The following is a 17371-nucleotide window of genomic DNA, read 5'->3' as shown; positions in this document are numbered from 1 at the left end:
TTTTGTTTGACTCCTCCAGCAAGCAACACACTGGGGTAGAGCGAGCAGGAGCACCCACCGTCCGCGCACGTCGACACTCAAAAGAAGTTGGCTTTTCTCTATAGTAAAAAAACGATATTTTTTTTCCCTGCATCGCTCCCTGTTTTTAAACTTGGAAACTTGTTGGAAAAGATTGTTTTGATTTATTGGCTGTTTTCCTCCTCCCCACCCCCTGGTTTGCCTGGAGATGACACTTGTGGAACAGGATGAAAGCTAAGAAAGGTAGGTGAAAGTCGTGTTACTTCGTGCACGCTGCTGGCACGTTGTCAAGTCGTGTTCATTTCCTTCTTGAACCATTCCGTCGTCTATCCGGGCTTTTTTTTTGTTATTTAATTCAACATTTTAATTATCTTTTCTTTTGGAAGTTGAGGTATGGAGGGGCTGGCGGTGTAATCGATCAGTTACCGAGAGAGAATTAGGAAATGTGCCTTTTGGAAGGAGGAGGGTGGTGAGAGTTTAAATGCTTTGTTTGGGGTTTCACCTCGTGGAAAAAAAACTTTTTCCTGTGACAAAGCTTGCACTATCAATGAAAAGTTTCACATGACGATGTTCAACCTGGACTGATTAATCGTGTTTCCCCTGTACCGTGATACTCTTTTTTTTAAAAAAAAGTTATAAGTGCAATGGATCCCAGGGGCTTTTGAGCTTTGCAGGTTAGGGGAATTTCCTATCGATTGGAAGGCAGAGTGAGCTCATACAACACTCGGTGATGCATTTCTTTTCCGAAATGAGTCGAAGGCCAAGCATAGAAACAACTTTCAGAAAAATCCCTATTGTACGTGGGCGGTATCTGGGAAATGATTTACAAGGACGGTTATTTTCTGTTAGTCTGCAAAGCCTCCGCTTATTAAACACTCAACCGTGCATAACGTACTTTTGTTTTCCCGGTCCATTTACTCAATTAAAGTCAGTACTTCGAATTTCAAAGGACAAGACTGCGGCAGATTCAGTCACGATTTTGTAAAGTATGTTTAGAATTGTGTGGGATCGGATACATTACATGTATATTGTTTTGTATATTGGTTCCTGAAGTTTTTTTTTGTTATCCTGTTCTGAATATATGTCGGAATGTAAAGCTTTTCACTCCCCCTCCCCTCCTCTTGAACTATAGCCAAGTAAAAGAATGTTTGTGACAGGTCCCAGTGTGCACTATCTTTGCTGTCTGTTTCAGTGGTATTTTGTAAGCAAAACTATCATTTAGGTAACGGGGGGGGGGGGGGGCGGAAAGGGGGCTTTAAAATCCTTTTTAACAAAGAATGCTGAGAGTTTATTTTTCCTTTGTGTTGAAATTTTTTGAATTATTTCTCTCTTAATCGTTTTTACTGCTACAGTACTCTTAAGACTTAACGAGGATAGTGTCCCAAGTCAGGATGGATGTTAGGTACTATTCGAATTCGTGTTTCCATTTAGTGTGACATAAGTTAGCAACACGTGTTTGGCGAGGCCACAATGTTTGATTTTGATTTTCAAAACTGATCAGGTAGAATGTGTAAAATGGAACACATATTATCCCAAGGATAACTCTGTCCCTGGTGTGCCCGTTCCTTTGGGACTTGGTGCTAAGGCAGCATGGAGAAGCACGAGTTATTTTGGAAATTTCTGTTCTTTTGTTCTGGATCAAGCAGATAATGGCTGCTGTAAGCGCTAGGAAAGAGCATGTATCACTTTACAAACTGACAGTCCGATCGGGTTCAATTCAAACTCAGCCAACCAGAGGTTTCCCTGAACGGGGGCCGAGCTTCAGAGGATTTGTTGCTTAATTGAAAAGTCTCGGAGGTTCACGGGGTAGTTTGAGGACAGTGAGGGCCCGCTCATGCTTTATTTAACCATTCCCGTCTCTCAGCCATGAACAGTTCGAGCATGTTGGAGTCTCTAGACGATACCTCCAGGCAATTACATAATTTGTTTTTGTTTTCGAAAACTTGTATTTTCCCAATTCAAAAGCACCGGGCAACGTGTGGATCAGCTCTCTTCCCTTGGTAAGTAATAGGACCCGGTCTAGGAGGCTGTGGTGTTAGATCAGTCATTTTCAGTCAAAATTCGCAGGAATTAAAATGTAGACTATTTTTATGTACAATAACAACGGGCTATCTAACTCCCGACTCTGATTCAAGGAGGCACTGAATGTGTTAAGGGTATACGTGTCGGGGCACTGCTGCAAGGCGGGTTTCTATTGATCTGATTCTCCTCTCATGCCAGCGTGCCATTTTAACACCTTACTTCTTCGCAGCAATGGGGCCGGTGTGCGGCAGCGAACTGATGAAGATGAGAGTCTGGAGGTCCCTCTTGACCTCTCTCATTCAGGGAAGCGGCGGAGACGGGGGAACTTGCCTAAGGAGTCTGTACGGATTCTGAGGGATTGGTTGTTACGAGCATCGCTATAAGGCGTATCCGTCTGAACAGGAGAAAACCCAACTGTCGAGGCAGGCACAGCTATCTGTACTGCAGGTGAGTGAGTCAAAACACTTCCCGAGCTGCAAAAGACATCGGCCAGGATTAACATGTCTGCAATATCTAGTTCTTGTTAGTTCCCCTTTCACCCCCCCCCAATGCTGGAACTGCCATTCTACAAATTGTTGATGTCAGCTGCTCCTAGTGATTGTAGAATTGCGGTATGGGTCTCTGTTAAATAATGCAGTCGGGCGATGTGTTTGTATGCGTTTGAGGACTTTGAATTAAGTGGTACAAATCAAATCAACAAATTTTGCAGTTCTACCTGGAACACTCAAGAAGTATTTGTCTATTATCATCCTGGATTTTTAACTTGTTTGTCTCTTTTAGCTGATAAGCTATTTAATTATATGCTCCAGCCAATGAGTAGTCGAGTATCGCCTCATACTTGAGTGCTCAGTGCAGGGCCAGCTTTACCATGGTCTATACAGGATATGAAACTTGTAGAATCCAGACATGTACGGGCTCAACTTTACAGGGCAGCATAACTAAATGAGGGTTATGGAGGCTGGGGTAGTGTGTGTGGAGGGCAGGGCTGATTGGGTGAAGTCAATGTGCCATCTGTTTTTTTTTAAAAACACATTTGTTCTTGCATTAATTGCTGAGCTGATTCTTAAAAAACTGGGTCTCAATACAGATAAGTGTGAAGTGATGCATTTTGGAAAGTCAAACGTGGTAGGACTTGTACTATGAATGGTAGGGCACTAGGGAGTGTAATGGAACAAGAGGGACCTAGGAGTACAAGTGCATAGTTTGTTGAAAGTGGCATCACAGGTAGACAGGGTGGTGAAAAAGGCATTTGGGATGCTGGCCTTCAGTCAGGGTATTGAATAAAGGAGTTGGGACGTTATGCTGCAGTTGTACAAGTTGTTGGTGAGGCTGCAATTGGAGTACTGTGTATAGTTTTGGTCGCCCTGTTATAGGAAAGACATGGTAATCTGGAAAGAGTACAGAAAAGATTTAAAAGGATGTTGCCAGGACTAGAGGGCTTGAGTTGTAGGGAGAGGTTGGCCAGGCTAGGTCTTTATTCCTTGGAACATAGGAGAATGAGGGGTGACCTTGTAGAACTTTATAAAATCCTTTCTCCAGGGTAGGGGAGTCCAAAGCAAGGGGGCACAGATTTGGGGTGAGAGGGGAAAGATTTAAGACAGACCTGAGGGGCAACTTTTTCACACAGAGGGTGGTGAGTATATGGAACAAGCTGCCAGAGGAAGTGGTTGAGGCAGGTACAATGGTATCATTTAAGTAGCATTTGGATGGGTACATGGAGGGGTGGGGCTTAAAGGGATATGGGCCAAACAAAGGAAATTGGGACTAGCTGAGTTAGCACCATGTTGGCATGGACTCATTGGGCCGAAAGGCCTGTATCTGTGCTGTATTACTCCTTGACTAATTGGAGTGGGCTGCCTTTTGAAGCACCAGGTTGTGTGGTGACTTGGGGGGGGTGGGTGTGTGGGGCAGAGTATCTGGTAAGAGTTTGAGGATGTTGGCTAAATGACACCGATGGTTGTATGGTCCATATCGGATTGGTTAGTAAAAGGGAAGCCTGCTGGCTATGAATTTATGATGTTGCTGCACTTGAGCTAGTGGAAGTTGCCGAGCTGGGAGATGCAGTCAAAGTGAGCATTGTAAGCTACTGCAGTGACACTCTGTCAATGATGGAGTAAGTGGTTCCTGACTCCAGTGCCAATTAAGCAGATTTTCTTCCTGAAGGGTGTGGAGTATCTTGTGAACTGCTGCAATTACAACCAGATGCAACCCTTCTGATTTGGCTCCCCTTTGAGTTTTTTTTTCATATTTCCTTTACAGCATTTTTAAAAAAAAGGCAGTTTGGCCCATCATATCTATGCTGGCTCACAAAGCAACCCCATTCCCTCATTAATTTTCCCAGCAACCTATTTACCCATCTCTTCTCCCCTCCCCATCATTTCTATCATCTACCTTCATATCCTATCACTTACCTCCAAACTAGGGGCAATTTCAAGTGGTCAATTAATCTATCAACCTGCCACATCTTTGGAATGTGAAAGGAAACTGAAGTGCCCAGGGAAACCTATGCAGTCACTAGGCGAATGTCTAAACTCCACACAGGTAGCACCCAAGGCCAGAATTGAACCCAGGTCTCTGGAGCTGTGAGGCAATAGTGTCAGTAGCTTTGTGGATTATACAGAGGCAGTGGTGTGTAGGACCTGAGATGCCAGCTAGAAACAACCTAGACAATGTTCATTGAACAAGTCCCATCAACATTGAAGCAAGGACGAAGCTGCAGCGTTGACATAACTTGTTCGATACTAAGTGATTGACTTCTGCTCATTCACATTGGATATTGATGTTGAGGGCAAGTAACAAAGAATGTGCTGTTGAAGATTGTGGGCAAGTACTTTCACCTTTGAAGGTATAGTGGCTTCTTGGGGGGAAATTAAATCCAAGAATTGTTTGGCACAGAAGGTGTCCAATTGGCCATCAACTATGTGCCAGCCTTTTTTTTAGAGCAATTCAGTTAGTCTCTAACACCCCTCCCCCCCCCCCCCACCCCCCCCCCCCCCCATTTCCACATAGCTCAGCAGATTATCTTCTGTCATATTTTTCAAAAAAATCTTTGAAGTCCTGATGACTCCATTCCACCACTTAAAAGCAGTGAGTTCCAGATCATAATTACTGATTTATTTTTTGTTTTTGCTCATATACTCCAAATCTTGTGTGTTGCTCTGAATCTGTGTCCCTTGGTCTTTGAGTCATTGAACAATGGGAGCTGATTCTCTCCGTCAAATCTCCTTTTTTAACCTTTTTTGCTTCAAGAACAACTTTAGCTTTTCCAGTCTGAGGATGTAACAGAAATCCATCATCCATGGACTCATTATTATGTATTTGTTGCACCCATATATATAATGATCTTTGAATCCTTTCTAGAGTGTGGTGAGTTGAATTGGATATGAGCTCTAATTGTGGCCTAACCAGTTTTACAAGGATCCATGTAACTTACCTGCTTTTGTACACCATACCTAAGAGTCTGAGTATTACCACTTTCTTAAAATGTCCTGCCACTGTCAAATATTTGTGCATTCATATCCTCTGGTCTCTATATCCCTGCTCGTCCTTTAAAACCATTCCACTTTGACTATGTTGTTTCTCATTCTATTGTCTGACAATATCTATTGGATTGCATTTCTCTCTATTAAATTTAACCTGCCATTTTGTGTCCATTCTGCCCTCCTTGCATTCTATTAACTGTCCCTCTCACTGTATGCTACACCCATTTGAGGAAATTTGCCAGTTCTATTCGTACTTATAAGTAATTCCAGACCTAGTAATGTCGTTGAATCTTTATCTGGCTTTTGAAAATGGCTTAGCAAGCCACTAAATTTAGGGGTCAAGCAGGGAGGGGATGGACAATAAATTCCTGCTTTGTCAGTGATAGAAATAAACTACATTGTGATCATAAAATCTGGATAAGTTGTAATACTGAAATCAAATTCTTTTCATACCACTCTACCTTTTTGAAAACAATCCTCAAATCCTACCAATAACACAGTAGGTCTCCTAAAGAACTCCCATAAATAGAAATTGGAGATTCTGTGTACTTAGAGGTGTTGCAGGAGGCTACAGCAATATTTCCATTGATTTATTACCTATAACACAACATTCCTATGATGGTGCCTTGGATTGTTTTCATTATCCAACGAAATAATTAACCCAAGGTCAGTTAGGTGATATATTGATGAAGAAAAGTTTGTAGGAAATGGGTAGGACTTGAGGATTGTTTTTAAGAAGGTGGAGTGGTATGAAAAGATTTTGAGCAGTCGAGTTCATGTCCTCAGCAGTTAATGGCAGACCAATTACATTAGAGGGTGATTAAGACCACAATTAGAGGAGTAGAGAGATTTTGGAGGGTGATGGGGCTGGATGAGATTATTGAGATGGGGAAAGGGAAAACCCTGGTGAAAACTGAAAACCAGGATGAGAATTTTAAATTAAGATGGTATATTAGACTAGAATTGGAGTGGGTTGGTGAGCACAGGTGATGTGTAAATGGAATTTGTGTAATTTTTGAAAGCCACAATATTGGTGAGTTGTATTAGTGTCATAGAATATAAGTATCTAGTTTTAGGCCATTGAGATGCAGGATGAATATGTAGGTGAATACTACTAGTATGGTGATCAGATGTAATTATTCCCAGTTATCAGTGCATGGTAAAAGATCTTTAGTATATTTGTTATTCATTTAGTATTATTCTATCCAGAATGTTTCACAGATCCATTTACTAATGTGACAGTGGGCCACAGCTTCACTTCAGACTTGTTTCAGTATTCTTGTGCACCTTGTCCAAACTTTTGCACAGGTATAATCAAATGAGCCCTGTATCCTTTTTCAGCTGCCAGAATTGCTGGGCAACAATTTTGGCCTGTGCTCTTCAGCTGCAACCTGAAAGTGGCCCTCCAAGCAAAACTTGGGCACCACTGACCTACATTGTGTGCAAGTAATATTCCTTCACACTTCCCAGGCCCATCTTTGTAAACCTTAAACTTCAAAGTAGATTTCCCACTTTAAGAGTGAGCATTTTGAGCACAATTATACTCAAAATTGCACTTGTTTTCCAAATTGAAATCATGCTCTAGTTTCCACTCATTTTACATATTACTAAAAACAATCTGCTTTGGCCCTATGTAGTCATGTTGCTTTTTAGAACAGTAATTTGATATTTAAATACCTTTGATATAATTTCCATAATGACAACTTGTGTAGTGAGGCAACTTTCTAGGGTGCATCAAAGGAGTGTAATGGGTGGCTGAAAGTTTGGTTTAAGAGAAGTCTTGAGGACTGCCTTTGAGAAAGAGTTGGGGATAAGCAGAGGCTGTTATAACGAGTTTTCTATTAGATAGGACCTAAATGGCTGTGGGTAAGTTTAAGCAGTGATAGGCACAAAAAGTCCATTGGAAGAATATTCCTGGAACATTGATGGATCAATCGGTGTGAGGCCCAGGGGGAGGCAAGGCTATGAAGTTGATCTTCAAGGACCATAAACTGAAGCTGGAGAATATGGGCAGGTACAAAAAGAATGACAAAACCTCTTCCCCATTAGCAATGCATGTGAATCTCTAGTGCTTGAAATATCACGAAGGTCTTTCTGCATGATGCTGAAAGAACACTGCTGGGTTTTGAATGGTAGAACAGTGCAAGCAACTTCAAAATTACAGGATGTAATAGTTACCCTGATGTGTGGTTCAGCTTTGGTACCCTCAATGGAGAAAGAATTTCGTGTGGGGGTGAGCTGAGATGCTGGAGGTTAATATTACACTGAAGATTAAAGTTCAAGCTGTATCTGAGAACACCAGCATTGAAGCAGTATAAACAGACAGGCAGCTGTGGTGCCTGGCACTGTGGCAATCTGGTCTGGTTTTATTAATATAGCAAAGAATAAATTCTTTCCAAAAACGTCCTTAACCACCTGTGTGTAACCTGACTTTAAATCATTTTTGAAAGAAAAAAACTATGTAGAGCCAAACCTATTATGAGAATTGGTTGATCTGAATAGGTCAGTTCAATTTTTTTCTTTGTCTGCTTTACTGAAAATGAGCTACCAAGAAGTTCAATGCCTTCCTGTACGTGAAAGACACAGTTGATCAAAATGCAGAGCCTTATGTAAGCATACAAGTATAAGCATGAGTAGACCATTGGCCCCTCTTGGACTTTATTTTGCTGGCATGACTTTTTTACTTTTGCCACCACTTACCTGCACCAACCCAGTATCCTTGGATTCGCCCTTTTAAACCCTCTGATCACCAGTACCTTTCAGTCTCTCAAATTGCCTCCTGCCAAATTGGATGACCTTGCATCTATTTCCATCTGCCTTATCCTTTCAGTTAGAGTCAGAGAGGAATACAGCATGGATACAGGCCCTTTGGCCTAGCCAGTTCTGGCCAACCACTGTCCCCCATGAAGTTGTCTTGCATCCTCCTCTCAACTTGCATTGCCACTTAGCTTTGCATCATTATTGAAAATAGAGATATTATGCCTGGACCCGTGATACAAGTCAGCCACACTGATTGTGAGAAGTGGGCCCCCAGTACTGATCCCCATAAAACTCCACTAATGATGGCCTACCAATCTAAAATTGACCTGTTTCTGTCTTTATTGTTTTGTATTTAATTAGCCAATCCTTCTCTACCCTCCAATTCCATGTGCTCTTGTGCAGCATTTTATCAAAGGCCTTTTTGAAAGTCCAATACAACATATCCACTGGTTCTCCCTATGTATTCTGTAATTGCAACCTAAAAAATTGATTTGTCAAACATGGACTGCCCTTTTGTGAATCCATGTTGACTGTCCAATTTTATAATTTTCTAAGTGTCCTGTTACCACTATCTTAACAAATTAATGCATTTCCCTACTACTAATATCAGTTAACTGGTCTGTAGATTTCCCCGTTTTCTCTCTCCCTTCCTTTCTTAAATAATAGATTGACATTTGTTTATTTGTTACATTCTATGTACTGTAACACTCTGAACCTAAAATTAGTATTTCCTGCAATGTTAACTTGAGTGCTGCCCACATTAGATCAAAAACAGCTTGTTCTAAATTTATCTGAGGTCTGCTGCTTTTTTGTACAATTTTAGTACAACAAAATAAAGATAGAATACCTACTCTGTAACTTTTCTCTAGAAAAGGCTGTCTAGGTGCGCCATTCCTACGCACTTTGAACATCACCAATTACTTTTGCATTTAACAGTTCTTTTGTATGTGAGCTTCGATAGAGAGAGAAAAGCTTGCAACTGTTCTATTGTGAGAGAGCATCAGAGCTGAAAACTTGTCTTTGCATAGCATGCGTGTGTATATGTGAGGGCTTGAGCCAGTTTTACCTGTCAGTCCCTGTGGCCAGTTTTACTGCCCTGGTGTAGTTCCACCTGTAATTAACTGGTTGTTCACAGACTTGATTCAAAGATTGCAAAATCCTCTAGTGATCAGTTTTCAACTAGGTAAATTTAACCATTGAGTTGATGGAGACACATTTATTGAATATGCATTCTCTATTTTGGTGAGTGGAGAAGTGAGGTGAAAAATATAGTGCTCTAGATATTTACAAGAAGATGAACTTCTTTGGTCTGGTTTGGGGAGTAGTCTATTGCAGGAAATGATGGCTTTAAATTCAGCCATGCACAGCCAGAAACAACTTGGAAGCATTGTGATACTGCTTTATGGTATAATTGTGTCCCTCAAGCACAAAAAGGCATTTAAATTACTTGATAGTGAACAAACACTTCTGCAGTCTGTGACTGGATGGAGAAGATGTTTTAACATTTCGGTGTTTTTGAGTTTGGTGTGTGGTGACTTCAACTGGGTTTGTTTTTGATGCATTGAATGCAGTAGTAAAATTTGAATTGAACACATGTTGCTCACTGATTGATAAAGAGCAATTTGGGTTATCTCTAGGCATTGTAACACTGATGCGGTGCACTCAGTGTGACAGCAGTGCTGCTATGTTGCAGTGACTGCGGGTGATGTTATAAATAAATAATTACTTGCCTCCTGTTCCTACAGGGTCCTAAGAGTAGGGTGTAACAAACAAAAGCCTCTTTCATTAGATCTTCCAATGGGGACGAGTATACTAATTCCATAAAGAGGGGCAGTTGATCCATGAAGGTCAAAGATCTCTGCTTGAGCATTGCTGTTACTGAGCAGATCCCCTGTCCCAGGACTCCCTCCATCCCCAAATCAAGTACCAGATTAAGTGTGTCCAATTAGAAGAGTTCAAGGAAAAGCAGTTTAGATTTAATTGCTGAAGCTATCAAAGCAGACAAAAAGAGGGAAAACATTTTTTTTCCCCTTGTGTCATACTGAAACGTGGTGGTGCTGAGAGCAAAATATGGATTTTATTATGGAGCCTTCCATTGAACTAAATGTTCCTAATGCCTGCTCAAAACCATTCTCTGTAACTCAGGTGGATTCTTTGTGTAAAGATGTCAGTTTCTAGGCATTTTAAACCTCCCATTTATCATCCACACTAGACTATGTATAATTTGTTAGGCTGGTTGCTATGTAGAGTAATCTCATTCTGAGTTTCTATACCAAGCACTCTACATGGTCATACAGAAACAGGTCCTTCAGTCCCCTGAGTCCATGCTGGTCATCAAACACTATTAATATTTTTTCCTGCACATTCCCATCAGCTCTTCCCAGACTGTGAACCTGCATATCTTTGGGATGTGTGAGAAAGCACACACATAGTCACGGAGAAGGCGCTAAACTCCTCACAGATAACACTGGAGGTCAGGAGTGAACCCAGGTCACTGAGCTGTGAGGCAGCACTGCCATGAGCTATGCACTGTGCTGCTGGTATAACTCTAGAGTGTTAGCTGATACATCTGAGAGACAGCAGATATTTTCAGCAGGAGAGTATGAAACCATTTTGATGATATTAAAATACAAAACATGGATTTTCTTGAGTCTTTAGCTTGTGTATTACAATACAAATATTCTGCTGAATATCTGCTCTTTTTTGGTTTCTAAGTGGAGTAATGCTTCATGTGATTATGGACTTTTACAAAAAAAAATCAGCATTTGCTAAAATTTAGTTGGATTATGTAAACTTAATGACCTTAAAACACATTTAGTACATTGTGCCTATGCTGGCTTTTTGAAAGTGATTTAATTTTCCTTAAGTCTCTACTGAAATATTAAAAAAATGGATCTTCATACTGGGAAATAGAACTTACTATTCAAGAATCAAAATATTCCTTGGTCTAGTTTAATGCACTGAAATGTGGGTTGAAGTACATGAAGCAACAATGTGGCTTAGTCGCTGATACACGGATGCAGCAGTTTTTGCTTCCCATGCCAGACATCCAAACTTGATTTGAACATAGAACAGTACAGTACAATACAGGCCCTTTGGCCCACAATGTTGTGCTGACCGTTAAACCTCACCTAAGACTATCTAACCCCTCCCTCCCACATATCCCTCTATTTTAAATTCCTCCATATGCTTATCTAGTAATCTCTTGAATTTGACCAATGTACCTGCCTCCACCACTGCCCCAGGCAGCGCATTCCATGCCCCAACCACTCTCTGGGTAAAAAAAACCTTCCTCTATCTCCCTTGAACTTCCCACCCATTACTTTAAAGCCATGTCCTCTTGTATTGAGCATTGGTGCCCTGGGAAAGAGGTGCTGGCTGTCCACTCTGCCTATTCCTCTTAATATTTTATACACCTCTATCATGTCTCCTCTCATCCTCCTCCTCTCCAAAGAGTAAAGCCCTAGCTCCCTTAGTCTCTCCTCATAATGCATGCCCTCTAAACCAGGCAGCATCCTGGTAAATCTCCTCTGCACCCTTTCCAACGCTTCCACATCCTTCCCATAATGAGGTGATCAGAACTGGACACAGTACCACAGTGTGGCCTAACCAGAGCTTTGTAGAGCTGAATCATTACCTCACGGCTCTTAAACTCGATCCCACAACTTATGAAAGCTATCACTCCATAAGCTTTCTTAACTACCCTATCCACATGTGAGGCAACTTTCAGGGATCTGTGGATATGAATCCCCAGATCCCTCTGCTCCTCAACACTACCCAGAATCCTACCATTAACCTTGTACTCCACCTTGGAGTTTGTCCTTCCAAAGTGTACCACCTCACACTTCTCCAGATTGAACTCCATCTGCCACTTGTCCAGCCCAGCTCTGTATCCTATCAGTGTCCCTCTGCAATCTTTGACACTCCGCTACGCCATCCACCACACCACCAACCTTTGTTGTCTGCAAATTTGCCAATACACCCTTCTACCCCTCATTTGTGTAAGAGTGTTTCTGGAGGTGAGAAAGGCCATCTTTTTGCTAGATGAGAAATGGTCAGAAAGACTGTTGCGCCATTCATATTTATATTTCAAGATTGCAATCATGCCCTAAGTTACTGACGTGGAAGTTCCCTGTATCAGAAAGTTTTCTACGAGCAGGCTGTTCTGTCATAAGGCTAGAACTTTGGTCTAAGGCCTCCAGTGGCCCTGACAGGATGGGACTGAAAATGGATGCAGCACCTGGAAATAGAGACTTTGACAGTTTTGTTTATCTTGTAACATTTGTGCCTTGGGCTGGGCTGCATTAAACTGTTTCTATATTAAAATGTGGTATCGGCTTGATGGCTGAATTTAAGATCTGAGTTGTACCTCAGTTTGTTTTCATAATGGGATAAGAAATAATTGCACACAGTGGGTAGGGAAAGTAATGCTTCAAGAAAGTGAACTTTGGAGGTTGGGTTAAAACATGAGATCCAGTTATGAAAAAACAGACTTGTTGGTCAGGCAGCATCTGTGGAAAGAAACGGAATTATTGATTTAGCTGCTGAGTGTTCCCAGCAATTTTTGTTTTTTATTTCAGATTTCCAGCATCTGTAGTTTATTTGATTTTTATGTTCTCTGACTTGATCCCTTGCGAGTTTGGATTTCCAAATTTACTTCTTTAATGGATTGAAAAGGTTTAGAGGGATATGGGCCAAACATGGGAAAATGGTACTAGCTTAGATGGGAATCTTGGTTGGCATGGGACCAGTTGGCCGACGGGCCTGTTTCTGTGCTCTGACTCTAAAGTGTTTATCTGTTTACAAGGAAGTAGCTTGGCAGATTGAAAATGAATATAATGTTACAAGAAGCATTATGTTCATTTGTTTATGGTTTTCATATTAGATTTTTGGATATGTTTTTGGTGTGCTGCACTTTTGATGGCCTCTTGTTGTGGAGTTAAGTTGTACACAACCTGATTATCCTCTGCTGCATTCCAGGTCTGTAACTGGTTCATTAATGCACGCCGCAGACTGCTGCCAGATATGCTGAGGAAGGATGGCAAAGATCCCAATAACTTCACTATCTCTCGTCGTGGGAGTAAGAGCATGGAGCATACCCACGTTCAGACGTCGGTGACATCAAGCAGTTTTGTCCCAGACCTTGACGAAAGATCATTTGGATCCACAAGCTCCTGCCCAGATAATGGGGAGACCTCTCCATGTAGCACCTCTTCTGCAGGAGCATTCCTGCCAAGACCTTCAGTCATATGCCACACTACCGTCTCGACACCGAATGATGTGCCTTTACACTACTGCCCACCTACCGGCATAGAGGGAATGTCTAAAATGGATCTTTTGTCAAGTGCAGGCTTGGTGAATACCAATCCTGGATGCTCCAAAGATGCTGTTCAAATTGGGTCAAACCCACCCCACCAGAGTGGACTATTTAACACTCCTCCACCCACTCCTCCGGATCTCAATTCAAGATTTCAGTGGCTTCAGCTGCTGGTGGATGTTGCGCTGAAACGAGCTGCGGAAATGGAATCCCAGTCCAAGCCAATGGCTTAGATCCTACCCATTCTGGCTGTCAAACTGACCTGAGGGAAGAAGAACACTACAGGAAAAGCTTGTTCCATATGGAAAAACAGATGCTTTATGCAGCATGATGCCTTCTTATTTGCACAAGGGAATCCCAAAACTTGGCTTCCTATCACAGAATTGTCTTAACAAATTGCTCACATGGAGACTGATGAACTCATGACTACTATAGATAGATAAATCTTTGTTTTGTAGTTGTTGATAATGTGAGAATTTCCCATGATTATGTGATTCTTTACTTTCAGTCTGTGCAATATTTAGATATACAGAGCTGCCTTATCACTCTTTATCATTCCTGCATGGAAAAATGATGTGGCTCGTGCATTGTTTAGAATAAGTTTTTTTTATATAATTATGTATTGTCACTGGGGCTTGTTTCTAAACTGAGTTTTGATTATTCCTTCAGTCTTTATTTCAGTGTAAGGCAATCGACCATGGACCTGGGGAACAGAACTTTATTGGTCTGCAGCAACTGCTTGTTGTGCAGACTTTTTTTTGTCTTTTCAGATTCCAGTAGTCACAGCAGAACCTGCACACAGGCATTCCTTACTCCTGCAACATTGCTTTACTTGTGGCTCCCATTCATTGGTGTGGTGCTGTTTTATGGCTGCCATACTTGCCCAACTGTAAGGCTACATCTGCACAAGAAGAGATGACCAATGGAGAGGGTGAGACCAGAACCAGCCCAGAATGTTTTGGGTCCCTGATCACCAATATTTTGTGTTTTATGGCTGGCCTGGCTAAACTCTAAATTTAGCACAAGTCTTGAATGTACATCACCTGCATTGATTAATTTGGTTTTGCTTGTGTGTTTAGTGGCACTGAACCAGATGTCTGGGTCAGCCCTCCAATAATGATGCAGTTGCTGTACCTTCCTGGAATATTGCCTTTAAGACTGGTATTGTGAGGTCTGGATGATTTGTTAATGGAGCTTGTGTATTGTCAGTTTGTCATCTTCCATTGTTCAATGTCTTGAGATATTCGAATGCAGGGTGGAGATGTTTGAAAGTCATCTATGATGGCTGTGCCATTGTGCGTTCTAAATTTTCTAGCTTGTAACTCATCAAGTTGAGACTGACTTTTAAGTGAAGGATGTTTTGTTTCTAAAACTGCTGTTACATAATTGAGGTTCCAAGAGGCCTTTCCTAAACTCCTGTTATGATATGCTGTTTACTTGAGTTATGGTGGGAGCATGGGAGAAGCTGTGCAGAACATCAGGACAAAAGTTTAAATATATCACCTAAATTTGCTAGGAGGCTTAGACTAGTGAATATATTATTTAGCCATCCCGGTGCCGGTTTTGGTTTCTGTCAGCCTGACAATGCACCTTATCCCAAAGACCAGGCCCTGTTGCATTCAGATTCCTCCTCCAGTTTTGCAGTACTGCTGGGTCCCCAACATGAAGCCCTGCTAATAATATTCACCAAATTCTTTTTAAAAATACTAAACTTAACTGCTGACCCTCTAGTTATTGGAGAAAAGCCTTTCTTCTAGGCTAAATCCCAGAAGCAGAAATAATGTACTCTGCAATGCCATTATTTAGAGGATGGTGGGATACAAAAGAAAACAAAACAAGACTTGGAAATTGTAGAGTATTCTTGTTTCAATGGCTAGTTTTTTTTAAAATCACAACATTGAGCCCTGGATGAAGGTCTTTCAGCTGAATTTTGTGATTTCCTTTTAGCTGAAGAGCATTTAAGATTATTTAAACTGTTGTCATTTCCTTCTCCCTTACCTCCAATATATATTTTACTCAGTTAGTATTTCTTGTACTCCTATACACTTTTCTATATTCTGAGCAGGTAAATGCATGAATTGTGATGCTTTTGATTTTGCTAACTCTTGCATTTAAGAGCTGGTAAAATAGTAAAACTAATGTAAACTTTCTTCAGGTAGTACTGTGCATTGGAGAAAGGATTATGATATTTTGCATAGGTTGGAGATTTTTCATATGAAGCATGTTCATGCAAATTGGCCCCTGTTCCACTTTTGACACAACTATCAAGTTATGGGAATGAGGCTACAGAGGTCCTAAGGTTGCTTGAGGATTCATGTAGTCGGGTGAGAACCCCCTTCTTTACTAAAAGTAGGAGCAACAATTGAAGCATTTCTTTCATTTGCCTGTGGGCTGCTGCTAAAATTTGCAGCAGGAGTTGGTCCACCTCCCTCATCTTCATCCCCACTACCATAGTGCCAGTGCTGGAATTGTACCCTACCTCTTGAGGATGTATCCTGTAGTTTGTTTTCTTGAGGTCCTAATGTGGTGGGCTGGGTTCAGTCAAAGATCCAGCTGTAGATTCTGAAACTGACTTTTAAAAAAGGAATCCGGTCTCCATATCTGTACCTCCTAAAGAATCATGAACAGTATGTATGGGATGCAGTCTTAATTCTGTGACTTTTTTTTTGTATAATTTATTATACCAGTGATGCTGAAGTCCTGACATGCTGTTAATGATTGACATTTGAAAGGCAGCTGAATTAACACACTGTAAAAATGACAGTCTCTGAAGCGGTCCTAATTTGAATTTCATTGCTGGTGTAATTCAATTCACATCTTTTTATAGTTGGTTGTCAATACTGTGTGGAAGTATATTTCCTGATGAAAATTAATCATAAATCTGTAACTTTTTAAAAAAAAAAGTAGAGTGTCCTACTTTTAATCTAGATATTATTTTTAACCCTTCAACCTAGAAGGTATTTGTACAGTTTTCATCACTGATCATCTGAAATTGTGAAAAATGAGTGTAGACTGTACTATATGAACCTGGTCCATTTTGCATTGATGTTTTGCCTTATTGACGAATCAGGATGCAAAGGCCTGTAAAGACTGACTAAAGCTGCAGTATTCCTCTTTGCCTTGCCACTGGATTCTGCAGGCAGGGTTCTTCTCACTTCCTAATTACAAGGTGGGGGCATCAGAATGCAGTTTCACAATGTACCCAATTTTGATTTAAAAATAATAAATTACTTTATTCCTTCCTAATTGTTTCATTTTTTTCTCTATAATGGAGGACTTTATTGCTTTTGGGAGAAGCTGAGTGGAAGGGGCTCTGACCAATAATAACAGGGATGAAGATGGATGGCGACACGGTAGCGTAGCAGCTAGTGCGACGCTATTACAGTGCCAGCGATCGGGGTTTGATTCCCGTTGCTGTCTGTACGTTCTCCCGTGTCTGCGTGGGTTTCTTCCGGGTGCTCCGGTTTCCTCCCACATTGCAAAGATGTACGGGTAGGTTAATTGGGTTTAAAATGGGCAGCGTGGACTTGTTGGACCAGAAGGGCCTGTTACCACGCTGTAAATAAAACTTTTTTAAAAAATGACCTAAACTAGCAAGTGGAGTGCACTGATCAAATATGCAATGGGTGGTTTGACACAAAGTACAGTTGTAATGAGTTCATGTTGGGAGTGTTCCAGTATATTGTGGTCAACATCACACCTCATCAAATAATCCCAGTTTGTTTGGAATTTAAATTATCTAAGCAGTGTTCCGATATTACTGCTGATCGAC

The 17371-nt window shown here is 41.2% G+C and overlaps 1 protein-coding gene across 1 annotated transcript; it reads left to right on the top strand.

Annotated features, from left to right (window-relative positions):
• The first annotated feature begins 1833 nt into the window (after positions 1-1833).
• Positions 1834-16845, top strand: LOC127574177 (homeobox protein AKR-like). Its single transcript, XM_052022959.1, is given in 4 exon segments — positions 1834-2018; positions 2270-2405; positions 2407-2487; positions 13263-16845. Coding segments are annotated over 4 exon segments (921 nt in total). The 5' UTR covers positions 1834-1884; the 3' UTR covers positions 13833-16845.
• Positions 16846-17371: the final 526 nt, after the last annotated feature.

The sequence above is a fragment of the Pristis pectinata genome, chromosome 9, assembly GCF_009764475.1.
Source record: "Pristis pectinata isolate sPriPec2 chromosome 9, sPriPec2.1.pri, whole genome shotgun sequence".
Taxonomy (NCBI): domain Eukaryota; kingdom Metazoa; phylum Chordata; class Chondrichthyes; order Rhinopristiformes; family Pristidae; genus Pristis; species Pristis pectinata.
Note: the sequence above shows the minus strand (reverse complement) of the source record. Positions and strands in the feature narration are given on the sequence as shown.